Source organism: Engystomops pustulosus, chromosome 4 (assembly GCF_040894005.1).
Source record: "Engystomops pustulosus chromosome 4, aEngPut4.maternal, whole genome shotgun sequence".
Taxonomy (NCBI): Eukaryota; Metazoa; Chordata; class Amphibia; order Anura; family Leptodactylidae; genus Engystomops; species Engystomops pustulosus.
The window spans coordinates 52,309,222-52,327,997 of NC_092414.1; the positions used below are offsets into that span (position 1 = coordinate 52,309,222).

Here is an 18,776-nt window from a genome sequence, read left to right on the forward strand (position 1 = left end):
CCCCATGTGCATAGCCGTAAGCTGTGCATCTTTATGGAGAGGGGTCACTCCTCCTCCTCTCCATGGCGCCGGACATATACGTTCGTGTGCTTGCAGCCTAACCTAGTATATATTTGTGTACTCACCATATTTATACAATCACACCACACACATTTATAGATTCTTACACATACATTCCTACACATTTATGCACTTATACATACATTTTTATACTAACACATACAGTAGATACACATCTTTTATACACATTTAGTATATGTTCATTATGCTCTTAATTATTTCTCATTATGTATTGTATACATACAGTGTATAAACACACACATACAGTATATATACACACCTTTAACCATATACCCACACATACATTACATACAAATCACATATATACACCATGTTCCAAATTATATTTATCTCTGATTTTCCTAAATAGTCAATGCAGTCAGTATAATAAAACTCATCACTAGAGATGAGCAGCACTAAAATGCTCAGGTGCTCGTTACTGGAATCAAACTTTTCCCGATGCTCGAGTGCTCGTATCGCATAACGAACCCCATTGAAGTCAATGGGAGACTCGAGCATTTTTCAAGGGTACCAAAGCTCTGCAATAAAATGTGTCATTTTATTGAGAAATAAGGAAGTCAGTCTTCTTTATTACTTCGTTTTTTTTATTCAATGGAATATTTGTGGAACTTCAAAAAGGAGAATGAGTGTTTAACATCTGCATTGTGTTCTTCACACATATTGTTCTTCATCTTCACACATATTGTTCTTCACATACTATTGTGAAGAACACCTTTCTGTACTAATGTCTTCTGATAAGTTAGCAGATGTACGGAAACATCTGCAATGTGTTCTTCACACATATTGTTCTTCACATACTATTGTGAAGAACACCGTTCGGCACTCGTGTCTTCAGATAAGTTAGCAGATGTACGGAAACATCTTCAATGGGGCAGATTTACTTACCCGGTCCATTCGCGATCCAGCGGAGCTTTCTCTGCGCTGGATTCAGGTCCGGCCGGGATTTATTAAGGCAGTTCCTCCGACGTCCACCAGGTGGCGCTGCTGCGCTGAAGAGCATCAGAACACACTGGAATACACCGAGCCGGGCTGAGTGAAGGTAAGTGCAAGCTACGCGACACATTTTTCTTTTTAAATGCGGCGGTTTTTCCGAATCCGTCGGGTTTTCGATCGGCCACGCCTCCCTATTTCCGTCGCGTGCATGCCAGCGCCGATGCCCCACAATCCGATCGCGTGCACCAAAATCCCCGGGCAATTCAGGGAAAATCGGCGCAAAACGGAAATATTCGGGTAACACGACGGGAAAACGCGAATCGGGCCCTTAGTAAATGACCCCCAATGTGTTCTTCACTGTGTTCTTCACTTAAATGATCCTGTGTTCACTGTGTTTACTGTTTTCACTGTGTTCTTCACTGTATTTCGTTAAGTGAAAGCTCGTTATCGAGCAGGCAAAATACTCGTCTGAGCAACGAGCCGTTTCGAGTATGCTAATGCTCGAACGAGTATACTCGCTCATCTCTAGTCATCACCCATTAGAGTATAAGTCAAATTTTATTGAACTTGCAGCATGAGGTGGTGCTTTGTCATGCATGAAGATGATTTAGTTTTGTAAGGCACAATTCTTCTTTTTGTACCATGGAAGAAAGTGGTCACTCAGAAACTCTATATACTTTGCCGAGGTCATTTTCACACCTTTGGAACCCTAAAGGGGTCTACCAGCTCTTTCTCCATGTTTCCAGCCCAAAACATGACTCCACAAAAACAAGGCTGTTGGAAAATTAGTCTTCATGTATGTCTGGGCCCACTGCAACCACTTCTGCTTGTGAGCACTGGTTAGGGGTGGCTGAATAGTAGGTATATGCACCACAGAAAGTCATTGAAGGATTGTACACCTTGAGGTCCTCTGGACTCCAGAGGCACCAGCAGCTTCAAATATCTGTTTGCTGGCTTGTAATAGCATTTTAATAGCTGCTCTCTTCATCTGATAAACTTGTCTGGAAGAAACCTTCCTCATTCTACCTTTATCTGCACAAACCCGTATGTGCTCTGAATCAGCCACAAATCACTTCAAATACGATGATCACGCTTAAGTTTTCGTGATATCCAATATTTTCAAACCTTGTCCACAGCATTGCACTATTTGATACTTTTTGGCAGCAGTGAGGCCTGCTTAATAATTTGGAACATCCTTTTTAAGTAGTTTTCCTTTAATTGGGCTCACCTGGCAAACTACCAAACGCAGGTATATGAGATTGATTTATGTGATCGGGAGAACCCTAAGGCCCCTTCCACACTAGCGTTTTTCACGCACGAGTTCTGTGCGTGCTTTTGACGCGCAGAACTTGCATTGCACTCTGTCCCATTGTTTCCGATGGGCCTTTCCTCATTTGCGTTGTTTTTCACGCGCGTGCTTGCGTTTGTTTTGACGCGCGTCAAAATCGCTGCATGCTCTACTTTTGCGTTTCACGCGCGTTTTTCCCGCCCCATTCAAGTCTATGAAGACGCATCAAAAATGCATTGCACTCGCAAGCATTGCAAGTGCAATGCGAGTGAAATGCGTTTTAAATGGATGGGTTGCTAGGTGACATGAATAATTCCCCTGCTCGAGATCGAGCATTTAATTAAAAAAACACAGTGAAGAACAGTGAAGAATAGAATAAAAACAGTGAACACAGTGAACACAGGATCATTTAAGTGAAAAACACATTAAAGAACACAGTGAAGAATAGATTACAGATGTTTGGCACATCTGCTTACTTGTCGGGAGATACGCCCGGAGCGGTGCAAACAAAATAGCATGTGAAGAACAATATATATGTGTGTAAAGAACACATTGCAGATGTTTCCATACATCTGCAATGTGTTCTTCACACATATATATTGTTCTTCACATACTATTTTGTTCGCACTGTTCCGCGCGTATCTCCCGACAAGTAAGCAGATGTGCCGAACATCTGTAATCTATTCTTCACTATGTTCTTCACTGTGTTTTTCACTTAAATGATCCTGTGTTCACTGTGTTCAGTTTTTATTCTATTCTTCACTGTTCTATCACATATATACACACACACAAACACATAGAGCACATACACATTATATATATACACACACACACTCATATATATATATATATGCAGCATACACAGATCACATACACACATAAATACATGTATACACATATATGTACATACTCACTTTCAGGCAGTCTTCTTATTTCAGAGCGTCAGAGGCCACAAATCTGAATTCATATGCTGATCACATTGGGGAGGTAGAGAAGAGAGTTTCCTATTGCTACCTTTATCCTGTCCCCTCCCCTGACACTTCTTATGTGGGCTGCCAACTCAGGTGTGTACTGTTGATGATGTGCACTTTTATATACAGCATAATATGTATATAATGGTACACAAGCTCCATTCTTTAGTGTGTCCCGTCAGATGGCCAGGCCCCCTGCAGGCCCTTTATCAGCTGTTAGACCTGCTACCCCTGTAGTTACAGCCCGGGTTGGAAGGTCCTCCTCTTCAGGTTCCCCTTTGGGCCTCAGGGAACCAAGTAATGTGAAATAGAGTTTTATGAAGTAGTATTCAGACTGCCGACAATGGCACTTTTAAAATTAGCATAGTATAGCCTATTGGAACCAGTCACCAGCTAAGAAAGACATTCCTAATGACAGGTTTGCTGTTGTTGCTATATTAGGAATATTAGCTACTTAAAAAGGACCTGTCACCTGGGAACCCCCCCCCCCCCCTCAAAAAATTAGCTCCCCCTGATCCTGCCCCCAGCCCCTTTATATTAATTGAATTTTTATTAAAATTGGGGTGCTAACAGCGGCTGCAGAGGGGATTATTCACAGCGCTGGTTGAATGTTCGGCCGACGCTGTGAATAAGCCCCTCTGCGGCCGCTGTCAGCACAGCGCTGCATCGCATAGAGCCAGCAGCAATTGCGCAATACATGCGCTGCTGCCGGTGAGTCCTACAGGCCCCTGACAGGGGCGTGGAGGGGGGGGGGGTGTCGGCCGGCCCCCTCATGAATACGGCCGACTGTTAGGGAACTTGTACAACGATCCGACCTCTTATTTGATAAGAGGTCGGATCGTTTTAAACTAAGTATAAAAACACAAATTTTAATAAAAATTCAATAAATATAAAGGGGCTGGGGACAGGATGAGGGGGAGCTAATTTGTTGGGGGGTGTTTTTCCCAGGTGACAGGTCCTCTTTAAAACTTTTTTGTAGGTCCAATAGGAGCAGAGCTCCATCAGCTCCATAGAGATAAACGAGGCAGCCAGGACATGCGCAACCAGCTACTTCTCAGAGACCCAATCCTGCCCCCCCCCTTTTCGTGATCTTTGGGGGTCTAATCACTGAGACCCCCACTGATCAGCAAGTTAGAACCTGTTATGTGTTTTATAAATCATCAGTAAAACCGACAACAAATTCCTTGTATGGTATGCGTAAGGCTATGTTTAAATTTTGTGTCAGCGTTCCATCGTTCTTCTCCATTATAGGAGTAAAACAAGAAGTGTTGGAGCCTAAAAGGTCCCATTTACTATAATGTGTTCTGTTGGGCATCCATACTAGTAAAAAGGCATCTAGGTCCTTCTTGAAGCTCTCTGCTGTTCCTGCTTAGACCAGCGCCTTAGGTAGGCTACTCCACAGATTGATAGTTCTCATAGTAAAAAAGCCCTGTCGCCTCCGGTGATTAAACCTTGTTTTCTCCAGACAGTACCTCCTAGTCTTTTGATTTAATTTAATCTGGAACAACTTTCTACCATATTTTATGTATGGATTATTCATATATTTGTAAAAATGAATCATGTTTCCTCGTAGTCAGTTCTTTTCCAAATAAATCTAGTTGTTTTAATCTTTCCTCATAACTGAGACCCTCCATATCCCTTATCATTTGTGTGGCTCTTCGTTGAACCCTCTCCAGCTCCAGGGCATTTTTTTTATGGACCGGTGCCCAGAACTGGACAGCATATTCCAGGTGAGGCCGAACCAATGCCTTGTACAGTGGTAATATTACATCCCTATCACGAGAGTCCATACAACTTTTGATACATGACAAGTTGCTGGCTTTAGTGGCACCTGATTGCCATTGCATGCTGTTATTTAATTCACTTCACGCAATCTGCAGAGGCTGGGTACATCCATGGATCACCTATTAATACATTTATAGACTTGATTAAAACCACTTAAATTTTTCAGACAAGACCAAATTGTTATTTAATGCATTATAAAACTATTTTCATCACATATCCGATGACAGCCACACCTGGAGGTTGCTCCAAGTAAAAAAAATGTTAAAGGCCCCTTATAAGCTTTCTTTCCCGAGTGTATGACTGTCACGGTTTTGAAAGCACAATCATTTTCTCTCTCTAGATGGTGAGTGTGCAATGTTTTTTTTTTTAATTTTACAGCGGAATGACCCTCAATGTAGCCTACTCTTTCATGGATCATTCCCAACAGGGGAACTTGTATTTCTTGTCTCTTGCCATTCTTCCTCCTGCAGTATAGGTGGCTAATGTTGGAAGAAACCTTCTTGTGGGCTTCCTTCAGCTTGGCACTTCTGTGTTCCTTTCACAGGGCATTCCCACTGTTGTAGCCAGCACACACTGGAAATGACACAAAGGACTCTCTTAGAAGCCAGGGCCCACCAGGAATAACATATAGAGTCACTAGAATTATCCAGACACTAATTGTGAGTATCTAAAGCATTTAAATGTGGGTAAGTACTTAATTTTGATAGAGGTAACATCTTCTTTTACTGGCGATTTTCAACCCATCATCAGAGAATATGTCCAGTTATACATAGCAGCCTTCTGTTCTTCTGAGCCATCCCCAAAATAGGATGGAAACACTAAAGAAGCTGTCCAAAGAGTTTTAAAACCAGCTTTAATTTGCCAAAAATAAAAAAAGAGTTTAGAACAACCATCCAAAATTTGACTTTAAAGTAACAAAAGTTGTCAAAAATCAGCAGCAGTATTCTTCGGAGTGGTCTTTCCAATGAAGCTTGTAGATGGAGTTACCCAAAATGAGGGAAAGACATAGGTCTCTCATTTAATCCCAACAACTGTCAAAATGAAAAAGAAATTGACACCAAATCTTCTATTTTTTCTGCCTCACTGGAAAAAATAGCTCTAAATGATGTCATCTAAAGCTAAAAGTAGAACTATGGTCTAATATTAAGGAACCAATTCAGGATGAATGTAATAAAACTGCAGAGAAAGGAACCAGGTTTTTCTCCCCTCTGTTCCTAGTGAAGAAGCCAAACAGTTCCTTCTGACTGATCATTAAATTAGACAAAAGTATTACCTTCACAAAGTTCAAAATAGTCAATAAAAACAGCTACCACATTAAAACATCAAGGATTATGTGTAAGCACAAAATATTTGAAAGACATATTATCATGTTATCTAGTTATCTAAGGTTTGCAAAAGAACCCCCCTGGGGCAGATTCTTCTGTTTCAATTCAGTGTTTCTTCCGTTTGGGATATTTTCTGCGCTGAGAATCTTCACAGAAGTCATGGTAGAGATAGAAGAAGCCTTCAGGAAAGAAGGCATTTGAGTGATTCACTGTTTTGAAAAGATGGCAAGCAATTTCCAAAAGAAACAGTCCAGCAGTTTCAGATCAACAATGATATTTCTGGGGCATCTCAATTCTTAAATTACATGTGTGGCATTGAGACATAATCCTTCTAGGACCGTTCAACAGTAGATACTTTCTTCATGAGGCAAAAACCATTTGGAGGTTCAAAGAAGAGCCTAAATCAGATTGTACTTTGGAAACCTTATCCAATAGGAAACCTTATCCAATAATTTCAGTCTAGACGGATGCCATTTGGGAAGCTTATGTATCATGGGTTCATGGTCCACAAAGAAGAGCAACCAGTCTTTAAATGTGAGAGAATTAAGAGCTGTCTAGGAGACACAAAAATCTAAAATGTCTATGCTGGAGAGTACAACGTTTCAACATGACAACAGTGGCTAATATCCACTGTGTAAAGTGGGAACACAATACAATCTTCTCTCAAAAACATTGTATCTCTAACACCAGTATCTGCAGGGATCAGAGAACCAGAAGGTGGACTTCTTGAGCAAAAATGAGATTCCAATGAATGAAGCCTGAGCAGGAAAGTCTTCAAAGCTCTGTAAAAGAAAAGTGTGTCACCTTTTCTTCTCTCTTTACCCAGAAGACTGTTCTTTGGCACTGTATGTGTTCTGTCAGAAGTGGGAAATCAACCTGGCATATATGCAATCCGAACACTGATTATAATTATACCCATTCTGGACTAAAAATTGCTGGTTTCCAGTGCTCAAATATTTAGCTCTAGCAGATCTCGTCCTTCTTCCATTAAGACAAAATGTTCTCTTGAGAAGTCCACTAGTCCATCAGGATCCAGAATACTAGCAGCTGCCAGCATGAATCCTAACAGATCGCTATTAAAATCCAAGGGATTCTCAAAAGTGTTTATTAAGACATTAAAAACAAATAGAAAACCTCCTAAGCCACCAAAACAATTTATTGGGAAAAAATTTAAGATTTGGTGAAGTGATTCTTCCCCTGATCAGAACAGACCAAATATATTCCATATACAAATATATCCCATATACAAATATATATATATATTCAGATTTTGGCACTAAGTGTAAAATTTGACCACTCCACGGCAGACCACAGGATAACTAAAAGATTTACAAAATATATGGTAGAATCAGGTCCGCATTTAAGTGTATGTCACTAAATTGTGACTTCACATTGATGTTTAGAGCTTTATCAAATCACCCATTCAAATTATATCAAGTCTGAAGTCTTAATAACCTAATTTTAAAACTGCATTTTTGGAAGCCATAACTGCAGCTTCATTGGACCTATCTAACAAATATTACATCTCTATTACAGCACACATAATAAACTTTAAAGAAGACCAATAGTTTTTTTCCCAAAGTGACAAACTTTAGACAGTTGAGGATTACCTTCAGGCTACTGATCAGGTTATCTTAAAGTTATTAATCATAAGGAGAAAATTTACTGATTTAATTTTTGGAAAAAAATAAAGGCCTATAAATTGCTTAAAATATGCAAGGTCTAGGACTGGCTTCAGAGTAGCCTGTGACCGTCAGTGCCTGAATGGCGGTATAGCATGTAGATGCGTGGAAAAGAGGAAAGAAAAACAGGTTTTAAGTACACGCTGCCCCTTAGACTAAAATAGATTTTGTGACATCAGAAGGTTTTTTATTATTTTTGCGGACCACACGTTTCGAGGAGAAATTGTTCAGGTCCAATATAAAATGGACTTCTGAACAGTTGGCACATCTTCCATTGCTCTGTGCCCTGTGTATCTGCACCCAGGTCGACACTGCTTTCTTTGCTCTGTGACCCGTACTTCTGATCACCTCCACTGCATCCAGTATACATTTTATATTGGACCTGATGAAGAGGACAATTCGTCCTCAAAATGCGTCCACAAAAATAATAAAATAACCCTTTAAAATAACCTTTCCGTTTTCACATACTCTATTTTAGTCTAAGGGGCAGTGTGTACATAAAACCTGTTTTTCTTTCCTCTATTCTATTTGGTTTAGTCATTTCACTTTTGCTAAGCTCTACCTTCAGTGATCTGGCTTTTAGGAGGACAGTTCTCCAGGCTGTGGTCTCTCCCTAAATTTTCAATAATCTTGCATTGCTCCAAGTTGCATGAGTCATGAGAATTCAGTTTCCATTAGTCCACTATGATGGACTCTTATTTCCCTTCAATTTTTTTCTCTATTTATATGGTAAAATATTGTTTTGCTTCATATGGAGTCCCTGGGGAAACGCTTCCTGGAGTAGCAATTTTGCAGACACTGGTGGAGGAAGCCTTTAACCTACCTTCTGTGCCTACAGAGGTCAAGGAGAAACCTCCAGTTGATCTATCATGGTGGACTAATGAAAACTGAATTATTGGTGATACTAATTCAAAATTTTACAGATTGACCAGAACCATAGTATAAATAGTATAATGAGATCAGAAGGGCACTGGAATTTCTTTACATGTCAGGCTAGGTAAGGCTACAGTATAATTTATAAAATGCCCGATGCTAATTCACTAATAATAATAATAATAATGATATTGTGATCTGGTTGTAAATGATAGATTTAACAGCTTATAATGCTAAACGATTTTATTTTTAGTTAGCTATAGAAAAAGGGTAAATCAGACATCCATAACATTAAAAATGTAAAATATACAGTGCATACAAATAGTTATGCTCTCATGCATTAAAAAACAAACGAAAGCAATGAAAACAGCCAACATTGTCTGACTGGAGCCATTTATATTCTCTAAACTCGACAAGCCATGATTCCATGCTATTAACAGGATTGTGACATGGTGCGCTGTGGGCATGAATACATCAGTTCTGTTCTATTATTTCAATATTCAATACTATAAATGTATGTAAAGTCCATAGTATAGCATAATTTATTATAGTATAAATGTCAAAATGTTCAATATATTAGAATATGAATACAACAACAAAAATGTATTAGGGGTTATTTCTCAGTCTCTGTTCACACTGCAATATTATCAGTGTTTCCAGGATCCATGATTATTATCATAATCCACTATATAATCCATCATGATCAGATTGTCTTACCCATTGGCCTGGTCAGTCAGGTTTCCATATCTTATGCTATTCATTGAATAAAAAAATAATATTTTATTTTTGTATCAGAAACCTGAAGGAAAACAACTAATATGTGAGTCGATTGTTAGTATGCACGGATCATTGTTCTTTGTTCATGATATAATAAAGATTAACATTATCCCAATGTAACAAGAACATGAAAAGCCGACATAAAGCTATGAATCAATGCAAATGGTTTCCATGGACTGTGATTCTGATGCCAATGAACAAGCCAGCAAGTCAGAAATACAAAAATCCAATACCTGACTTGTTTTGGCGAGGGGCGAGGTCCATAACATACAGTTGACCTGTAAAAGAAATAATGCACAGTAGAAGACTCTTATTTTAGGTAAAATACTGGAAGGCCCCGTATAGCGAAACTTCGAGCTTGAGCTTATAAAAAAAAACTGTGCAGTCTTCTAAACAGTATATAGCTAGAGTATTACCAGAAACGTCTATCACATGCATTATGTGCCAGCGCAATATTCCCTTAGGCCATATTCATTAGGGATACCATACAGAAAATCTAATATGAATTTTAATGCATGTAAATTAGGGTTTAGAAAACCATATTCACATGCTAGAAAAGTCATGCAGATGTGAGGGCATGGTCTATTCTGTAGGAAAGCCATAGATTTCACCTTCTGCACAAAAGTCTGTGAAATTTGCTAACCATTGATGTAGAAAAACCACACATTTTCTGCACAATGTCTGCAGCATCTAAGATATTTCAACAGAAAATTGCCTAAATTGGCATCAAGTAATTATATATTGAAAAGACAGATGGGAATGTATTCACCAGGTACAATCATTTTATATAAACATTTTTTAATAAAATTTCCAAGCTAAAATACTATTTTTCTAACATCGGTTAAAAAAATACATGGCGACAAACAAACAGATCCCATCCTATGCTTTAGCCGCTCAATGATGAGAAAGGTGTGGTCCGAGCATTTTTAGCAGATTTGTGGTAGTATCGGTTAAAGTGCCATAACATTATTTTTGTGCACTACCTTTTTTTGTGGCACATAGGGCTAGTTAATAATTAACACATTTTAAAGGCCTTTTTTCAGTTTTTTGGGGGAGTCAAAGAGTAGAAGAAAACGAAATCAACTCAAATTTACTCAAAATGAACATAATTAATTTTCTATGGCACAAATATTTGTTGGGGGCACCTATAGCAATGTTTTTGAGTTATTCAAACAGTAGTTTATTGCAAACTATGATGATATATCTCCTTCTTTCTCTAAATACACAGTGTATGTGTTTTTATATGTCTACTATGAGGTCAGAAAATAACCCAGCGGTACATTTTTACAGATTTTTCTTCTATAAGAGCCCCAGTCACAGGGGGCTGTTGACTCTATTCACTACATGATGCTTCTTCAGCGCTATGTAGTAAAGAAAGGAGAAAGCTATCTTCGTCCCAGAACTGCCCTTGCAATCCGAGCAGAAGAAATTGCAGCGATTCCAAAAGACATCGCTGCAGACTCAGGCCCTGCATCGTCTGACGTTCAAAGTCATTATGCAGTCAGGAATAGGTCATAACTAGAGATCCCAATGTTTGTGCTCAGGTTTGGAATAGGTTTGGTGTTATTGCTGGATTGGCGGGCAAACAGCCAGTCCGGAAATGTCCCAAGTAACTAAACCATGGCTATGATTGACCACCAATCCGGCAAGATGTCTGGGTCCTCTGGCTGAACCCCGAACACGAACACCAGCTCCACTCGTAACTGAAAGCCTGTTTCAGAACACGGGTGGAGGTGGAAAATTAGCTTGGCGAATGAGGATTTTGCCATTGAATCCGTCATCGAATCCTGCCCACGTGAACAGACATTTATTTTGTGTAGGTTTCCTATCTGAAACAATTTAACACTTCCTGTTCAAAGACATATTTTGTTACCAGCTTACTTGTGGCGACATATGCAATCATAAAAAATGTGTCTTGAAAACAGTTTGCAAAGCAATATGTAAAGGTAGGATGAAAGATGTACTACTCACTAGGAACACTTGTCCAGAGGCAATAAAAAGGGAATAATAATGAAATGTAAATGCTACAGTTTCATAAGCACAGTCATTCTGTGTGTAGTAAATCTAATATCTATAGTACATTTATATGCAGGATGGATTTCAGAATTACCAAAGGCAGACCAGCTAATACATTATCATCATTGTTTTATTACAAGTTGCTACTGCTTTCATATATTTACTCTTTTACATATATTTTCTTGAGTGCAGGACAAAGAGCGTTCATGTCTGGACTAGTTTTATTTTCCAGTCTTTTGGGAAAATGCAAGTATTTTTCCAAGTAATCGTCCAAGTTTGTTTTTTTTTAATATGCCAAACCATTATCCTCACAGGAACTCACGCTGAACATGTACAGCATTGCATTTTCACAGCATGAAGAAGCAGAAATATTCCATACTGAAGATTGTATGTTGTAAACATCATAATGAAGAAAATGTTCTATAATTATGCTGTACTAGACCTGGAAACAATAATGTAGCAGAATGTGAAACACAGGCCCCGTGTCAAACACCCATGTCGAAGTGGAATAGAATAATAAGAATAAGGTTAAAGAAAACCTGTCATAAGGATTTAGGCCCACAAATAACCCTGATATGTTATAAAGGACAGTGACAGGATCACAATGATCTGTAATGTCCCAGAGTTGGCTCTTAATGGACCCAGTAGGTTTGATCACCCTACTGGGCTCTGTGACTCATCGTTCTCAGGTACAGATACAGTGTAAACAGTGTAGTACTTACAGTACCGCCGAGTGACAGAGATAGATATTTATAGTATACATTATTTCTCATGAATGTATGTGTTTAAAACCAAGAGTTATTGCTTTTATTTATGTTAAATGTATATTTTCTAACATAATGCAGACTATGAGTGGCTTGCACCCTGACACCAGATCTGAGTTAAATAACCTATAAATATAGTCTTGACTCTGGGGTTCTGTATGTGTGTGATTCTTGATGTATCCGGCGGTGGCCTGCCTCCTGGCATGGGGGTGGCAGAAAGGGGAAAATAATCGCAAGTGCTAGTAATAGTCAAGCATTTACGATTATTTCACTGGCGTGGCGCAGAAGCTCTCCTAAATAATCATCATTTGTCTCTGTTTTGAGACTTCTGCTAAACCCACTGCTGATTTTGTGCTGCTGTTGCAGCAGAACCAAACTGGCTCCCTGGACAATACTCAAGCCTGACCACTAGTCCAGACTGATTTCCTAAATGCTGGTTCCTGTCATCCTGAGAACTTCTAATTCACTACAGGGATATTGCAGATGTCATTTTACACTCTGGAAGACTCAAAATAGTTTATAATTAAGAACTTTACTTGCTGTATAGAAAAATCTGTATGGAGCAATGGGGATGAGGAAGAGTAAAACTTGTCTGACCCCTCCTGGCTTGAATAGTATCTGACTGTAGGGAAAAAAGGCATCATAATCTACTTCAGCAGGTGTGTGGAGCTCTTCTCCACCAGCCTAAAACGTAATCTCCCAGACTGTTGAAGGACCTTTTGAATGGTCGTTATGCAGATGCACTAAATGTAATGCTTTTTAATGGATCGGTCATCACAGAATGTATTTTAACCATGTGACAAGTAAAAAGTAGAGCATGTCCTATTTTAAACAGTTTTTCACGGCTACCTCATAAAATATAGATAGACTGATGAAAATTGACTTGGTAAAACCGCAATTGAGATTTGACATGTTAATGTGCAGGTAACCATAGTGGCAAGCTTCAATATAGCAACCAGAAGTATACATTGTCACTATCTGTGTGCTGGAATAGAGCAAAGGTTGTGATGGCAGATGTGAAGGGGCAGAGTCAATCCAGAAGCACACTTTGGTGGTGCACAGCATAAGCAGGCAATGCAAGATAATCAAGAAGAAGAACAGTCGCAGACGGGTGACATCAATGTCTTGAAAAGGCGCCGTTGCCACATTCTGCATCTTTCCATGTACTGCATCATATAATAAAGAATCTTTTCCCGGTGACTGCAGCATCTGTACTATTTCTTGATTATAATAGTGTAAAGCTTCCTTTACACACAGCCCAAAATGACTATTCCACAATGTCCTAATACAACGGCGGACTGTGTATGAACTCTCTACAGCTGTGTCCATATACCCAATGGATAAAGGGAACCTGATATGAAGATTTAAGCCCACAAGTTCTCACCAAACTTTTATCCAGGACAATGACAGGATCAACATGACAGGAGAACATTTAACACTTTACAAATGACCATAGTAGTCATGAGGCAAAGAGAAACAATGCTAGAGTGACGCCTTCATAAGCTACCTTCAGCAGCTGCCATCATAAGACTTATGATGATGTACCTGGACTATGGGGCATCAATTGAACCATGCCTCTTCTTCACCTCTGTGACTTACTGGTCATTTGTTCACAGATCAATTTCTGCTTAAAGCTTAATCTCCCTGAAAATGAAAGCATTGTGTTACTAAGACTGTCCTGGATAAGCGTCTAAAGCTGTGTGCCAGACATATTACGTGAGCAATGTGATTTTGAGGGTGTAATAACATTACTCCATGAGAGGATTCATACAGCCAGACTGCAGCTCCAATACATCCGGTGTCTATTGACTTCGCTCTGGGGTCACTCAGTTTTGGCAACATGGGAAAATGTATTTGACTATTAACTACAACAAATCAAGATACTGACATTTACATAGTTTATACGGTTGAAAAAAGGAGGAAGGGATCGGATGAGGAAGTGATTTAAGGGATGCTATGGGAAAACAGTGGTAAAATACTTGTAAGACACATTGGGGCTTATTTACTAAGCGTTGCGGATCACACTTTTGTTGGACTTTGCACCACTTTCAGAATTTGCACGGCTTTGACAGGCATTTAACAAGTGTCTGTGCTGGGATTGTGTTGCACATGATCAGATTTTGGCGCAGCTGCACTGGCTTTCATGCGACAGAAATTGGCCGATCCGACTGATTTGGACTGGGCGTCGGATTTAACTTCCAAATTGTGCCATAACATAATGCACTTTCTGTGAACTCCGCGAACCGGGTGAGTAAATGTGCCCCATAGTGTAACATTTTTTTGGGTCATGGACAATGTCCCAATATAACAGCAAATTGTTTAAGGACCCTATGCACCTGTGTCTAGGTATGTCTAGTCCTATAGTATGCTGTTGAGTAGGATTTTGTAACATTGTACCTAGACACTATTTTATTAATTTCATGATATAAAATTATATAAGTTTACCAAAGAATAAACTTTTTTATAGAATTGTAATGTACACTGAGATTAAAATGAGAGAACACACAATTTTCTAAATGTCAAGGTCATTGTGTAGAACTGCATGAATATATTCTAACATAAGTGAAATAGCAGTATTGTACGCTTCTTTTATATATTCTAAAGCACAGAATAAAAATGTAAATTAGAATATTGTAAAAGAACAATGATCAAAGTTAGAGAAAACTTTTAGATACCTGCAAGTTATTGGTGTCAATCTGGCAAATGGTGCTAATATATAATAATACGTTTTCTCCAACAAATGGTGTGAAACCCTGAAACCCTCCAGTAGCAGGTTATCCAGATGAAGGCAAAGGGTTTACCCCAAGAGCAAGAAAAGTAAGTTGATCGTTTGTAGTCTGTGATTTCTAGAATATTGCATCTTTACATTACAAACTCATTTGAGTCCCCCAAGAAGAGTGGAAAGCCTCAAAAGGCAAATGAAGGAGAGGACAGGATAAAGCAAAATTCTCAATGGGTTATTGTTTCAACACTACAGTTGGATTTGCTCGCTGGTTGAGCATTGAACATGGTAAAGATCTGTCTCATCATACCGTGTCTCAATATTTAAGAGGATTGGGACTTAGATCCCACTCTGCAGTGACCAAATCTCTCATTAGCAGAAATAATCATAATGTGAGACTCATCTTTGATGGGCATGTTGTGTGGACAGAAGAGAAGTGGTCCACACAGTGATGAAAACAAGTTTGGATCTGATAAGAAACATCATGTTTCCCCACTAACTGGGAAAAGACTGAACCCAAAGTGTGTAAAGAAGTCAGTGCAAGGTGATGGATGAAGTGTCATGTTTTAGGGAATGTTTTCTGCAGCAGCAGTTGAACTGTGCATCAGAACCTTCTTCAACAAATCATGGTTCCTTCCTTGGGTTCTTCACTCAAACAGCAAATATTTTTTATGCAGGTCAATGCCCTCTGTCACACAGCAAAATGGGCGAAGCAGTTCCTTGAAACAGAAATCATTTTTGGTGACAATGTTATGGCCAAGAAACCCACAACAGTCACAGAAATGTGGAAGAGGCTCTAAAAAGAGTGGACTAAAATCACACCAGAAAAGTGCGAGAGACTAGTGATGTCCTGTGGCCGCAGATGTGCTGAAGTCATTCAAAGCAAATGCCTGTACACTTACTACAGAAAATGTAATTATAATCTTTCTCTGTGCTCCAGTCATTGTGTCATCTCCAGTGTACTTTGCATAAGTGTCTGATGGCTGTGTGTACTTTATAAGCAGCTTATGGCAAGACTAGCAGTGAAAAGATGTGGGTCATCACAATTCTGTCCCTCCCAGTCTCCTTACACAACAGTCTTATCATCTTAATACATCAGCTGGATTAATTTCTCTTTTTTTCACATGTTAAAACCAATACTTTATTAATGTTTGCTGTCATGTACCAAAGCTCATCAGCAACTTCTCTACTTTATTAATGGGGTAGTCAGTGGGCTTGTTCAGCAGATCACTGGAGTCACAGCAGCCTGAGTGCCAGACCTTTTATCTCAGTTCTACCTTATTTCTAACTTATTGTCACTGCAAATTACTGTACCTGGGGTCCTTTTTACTTTTGGCTCTCTACTGCCTGGGCTTCAAACCAATGTAAAGTGAAATCAAATATTTGGTGCTGCCTCTACATACTTCCCTACTTTCCATATTTAATCCCGGTGCCCAGGGACGTAACTACAGTGGTAGCAGCCATGGCAGCCAGTGTCAGGGGGCCCCACCAACTGATCTGACACTAAAGAATGGATGATGTGCCCCATTATAAACATATTGTGCTGCACATTGTACAGCATAATACACATATATGTATTATATGTTATGTATATATGCTGTATATGTGTGTGTGTGTGTGTAAGAGTGTATAAATGTGTGCATAAGTGAAGAACTGTATATATATATATATATATATATATATATACATATATATATAAACGTGTGTGTATATATGAATGTAATATGTATATTTTTAAGTGGGAAGGGGGCCCCATTCAGAAGTCTGCTATTCCTCTCCTAGTTACATCCCTGCTGGTGCCCTCTCTAAATATTGTTAAAGAAAGGTGCATTGTGCGTTATAACATCTTTCTAGCAGATTTAACCATTTAGTCATCTGCTGTGCTATTCCGTAGGATTAGATCAGGTGGGCCAGTTTCTGCTCCCACATATTTATGCAGCAGGGTGACTCAGTGGATAGCACTGTTGTCTTGCAGCAGAACTTCATGTTTTGCGCACAGTATTTAACTACTTTCCCAAAGCAATTGGGTGACCAAGCTGCATGATTATTTGTCCGTGGTATGAAGTTCTGCACTGCACAAGTAACACATGGGGAAAATACCAGAAATAGAAATATCTTTTATGACCCTTCCTTCTGGCTGGACATTACCAAATACTGTTCGTAAATGTCACCAGCTTCCCAAAACAAAGTGATATCACATCAGAATTTGGGAGTCCTCAGCCATGTTAGAGCTAAGGTACACATCTGTAAATAACATGTTTAAGCTACTTTAATTGTGTAATGCTCATACAGTAATAGGTAACAGTTTTCTGATGCAGAATATGCATATGTTAAGCCTTAATATATGTAGTTTCTTCTCTCCTCCATGTGCTTCGTTACTGTCCAATGCTGGTTGTATGCAGCAGCATCAGGACTAAGAGCAGAACTGTGACAAGGAGCAGGAGAGGACCAAGGAGCAGTACAGTACAAATAACAAGTACTTACCACTCCTGAGTCTTCTCCATTGTCGGCTCTAGGTTTCAGTAGGCCCCTGGACAACAAAGCCTCAATGGGCCTCTTTGCAGTGAACTCACGTGGCAGCATTCAAAATTCAGAAACTAAAATAGTCTCCTGTTCCCTAAAATATTCCCTAGTTTACCATCCCAAACAGCTCCCTCATGGTTAATTTATATAAACCCCCCATCTCACCATATGGATTCATTAGATACAGCCTCCCTCCCTTTGCCCCCATCGATTCCTTGTGTACAGCCTTATGTGGGCCCCCCAGCAGCTCTGGGCCCCGGCACTTGCCCAGGTATGCTCAGGCTAGCGCCATCCCTGGTCTTCTCCTATGGGCGAAGGGGTTTTTAGCCGCAAATGGGGTTTTCGGCACACACAATCGGATTTTGGCGCATTTGTGCCGGCTTTCATGCAGCACAAATCGGGGGGGGGGGGGTTGTTTGGTGGGTAGGGGGTTTAGGGTCATCAGACGATCCGACTGATTCAGACTAAGCGTTTAAATTGTGTTGCAAGCCAAGCATTTACATGCACCGAGAAGAAGAAGGAGAACTCCGGCGACACATGCAGGATATTGGGCGCTTGCTCATAGTGAATCGCGGCACAATCCATGATCGTAAGAAACTTCGGATCAGAGATCACAACGTGGACAGTTAAGTAAAAGTGCCCCACTGAGTTTGTGTCCAACACATGTCAAACCAACATACCCTGTTTGTATGAATAGCATCATCGCAGATTTCCTCTGTATTCATCATCAAATAATTTATTCAGGTGTGAATTGAAATACTTCTTAATCCATTAAGATTTTCAACAACAAGTAACACTGTAACTGAACTTTTGGTTTTAAATCCCTTATGTCAGCCTAAAATATAGTTAATGGCAATGGTTCACTGATTTTATTCCCACTCAGCCTTAAAAAGAAAGACATCAGCACAATACTCAAGAAGCATAAAGTAATAAAATAAACCTTTTCTTTTACGCTGTACACACAGGTTAGTGTTATTCTGTCCAAACACCGTACCCACGTCATTCTTCACATCTAAGTTATTTACTTACCTTTAAG

General features: G+C 39.5%; 1 protein-coding gene across 3 annotated transcripts in view; it reads right to left on the minus strand.

Moving 5' to 3' along the window:
• KCNIP1 (potassium voltage-gated channel interacting protein 1) overlaps positions 1-18,776 on the minus strand; it is a 262,914-nt gene that overhangs the window by 37,093 nt on the left and 207,045 nt on the right. The window contains exon 2 of one of the 3 annotated variants that reach the window (XM_072145906.1): positions 9,949-9,993. The exons of the other annotated variants lie outside the window; for them this stretch is intronic. Within the exon in view, the coding sequence (XP_072002007.1) occupies positions 9,949-9,993 (45 nt within the window). The remainder of the gene's footprint in view (positions 1-9,948; positions 9,994-18,776) is intronic. 3 annotated transcript variants of the gene reach the window in all.